General features: G+C 36.7%; 2 protein-coding genes across 2 annotated transcripts in view; one reads left to right on the plus strand and one right to left on the minus strand.

The window, feature by feature from the left end:
- Nucleotides 1-1,407, minus strand: part of LOC110419837 (kinesin-like protein KIN-14Q) — a 2,457-nt gene extending 1,050 nt beyond the window's left edge. The window contains 6 exon segments of the mRNA XM_089783991.1: nt 1-56; nt 478-745; nt 851-985; nt 988-1,014; nt 1,104-1,202; nt 1,312-1,407. The exon segment at nt 1-56 is cut by the window's left edge and continues 136 nt beyond it. Of these exon segments, the coding sequence (XP_089640117.1) occupies nt 1-56; nt 478-745; nt 851-985; nt 988-1,014; nt 1,104-1,202; nt 1,312-1,402 (676 nt within the window). The 5' untranslated portion in view covers nt 1,403-1,407.
- LOC110419615 (Di-glucose binding protein with Kinesin motor domain-containing protein) overlaps nt 1-1,413 on the plus strand; it is a 23,655-nt gene that overhangs the window by 17,252 nt on the left and 4,990 nt on the right. The gene's annotated exons all lie outside the window — the stretch shown is intronic.

Consider the following 1,413-nt stretch of genomic DNA (forward strand, 5'->3'; position numbering starts at 1 on the left):
CTGGGACATGATGCATTCCTTCACCCACTTGCCCTATTTCAAGCCTACAAGTAGCCACATTGATGTGGAAAGAGTTAGCTATTTGAAATTTCGTAAGAATGGATAATCATTTATCAATGCTGAAGTCTCAGTCAGCAAAAGCTGCAAAGTTTAGATCACCAATATTACACACTGAATTTAGCTAAGGACAAGCACATAATTTTATTAGTTTATGATTGAGCGTTCATGGAAAATTCTTCCTCTAACACCTGAAAGAAATCCAAAAAGAAAATTCCGTACTCAAAACACTTTAGCATGAGGATAACTAAAATGTGTTGATACTATTTGGACATAGTTAATCTCTCATCAGGATGAATTAGCAACAAAATGATGCATGAAACTCATCTAACAAAAGTTGGCATAACCAATCTGGAAAAGAAAAATATGTCAAAGCAAAAAGGCTAAAACAAGATTACCCCTGCTTTTGGCTCCGAGCCTTGCTGAGAGCCTGAAACCAGTAAATCTCTTATCTGTTCATTGTATGCTTTTAAGACAGTGACTAATATATCATATTGATATAACTTCTGCCGCTCATTAATCATGTGAAACAATTCCACAAGAGTCCTAAAATCTACTCCACGGGCTTCTTTTGTACCCTCCATTGTAAAAGGTTTTCCTGTCCCTGTCTGTCCATAAGCAAAAATGCAGACATTGTAGCCATCTAGAACTGAGGTAGCAAATGGAGCTGTGTCTTGGAAAACATCAGCTAAACAAAACAAGCAACAGAAGTAAATTATTAAAAATATTCACTGAAAGGAGAATCAGAAATATTTTGCAGTGAGCCCAAAACAGCTACTAGAAATGGCATTACCTTGGTCTGCTTGAGGGCCAAAAAACAGCATCAAACTTAAAGATTTCCTAGGAGCACCATTTGATAGTACAGTGAGTTCACCATATTTCGCAGATTCAAAATCAACAGCCATTGTAGCACCTGCTGCTATTCTTCAGAATTTAGACGCCTACACCGGCAAAAGACTCATGTTTCCTGCAAGAAATGAAAATTTTGGGTCTCAATATATTCAACCTATTTCAGATTTTAATATGGAATATCGAATGTGGCTAACCTTTCAATTCTAGAACCTTGTTGTCGAGTTCTTTCCTTTCTTTGGCCCCTCTGAGAAATTTAATCTGGAGATCTTCACGCAAATCTGCTTGCCGGTTTACTTTTGGAAATATGTTAATAGGATTATAAAAGAGACAAAGAAAATGGATTCATGAGGTGATTAAAAAATATAAAGTATGATTAACTGCACAGGCTAAGTGCTAACTTACTTCTGGACAGAATTGCAGAGCCAATTTCGTTGATATCCTTGAAGCAATTCTTACACGTGGATACCTCCTCTGATAGCTTGATGTGTTCCATTTTCACTATCT

Source organism: Theobroma umbraticum, unplaced genomic scaffold (assembly GCF_002168275.2).
Source record: "Theobroma umbraticum cultivar Fairchild unplaced genomic scaffold, ASM216827v3 scaffold_67.0, whole genome shotgun sequence".
NCBI lineage: Eukaryota > Viridiplantae > Streptophyta > Magnoliopsida > Malvales > Malvaceae > Theobroma > Theobroma umbraticum.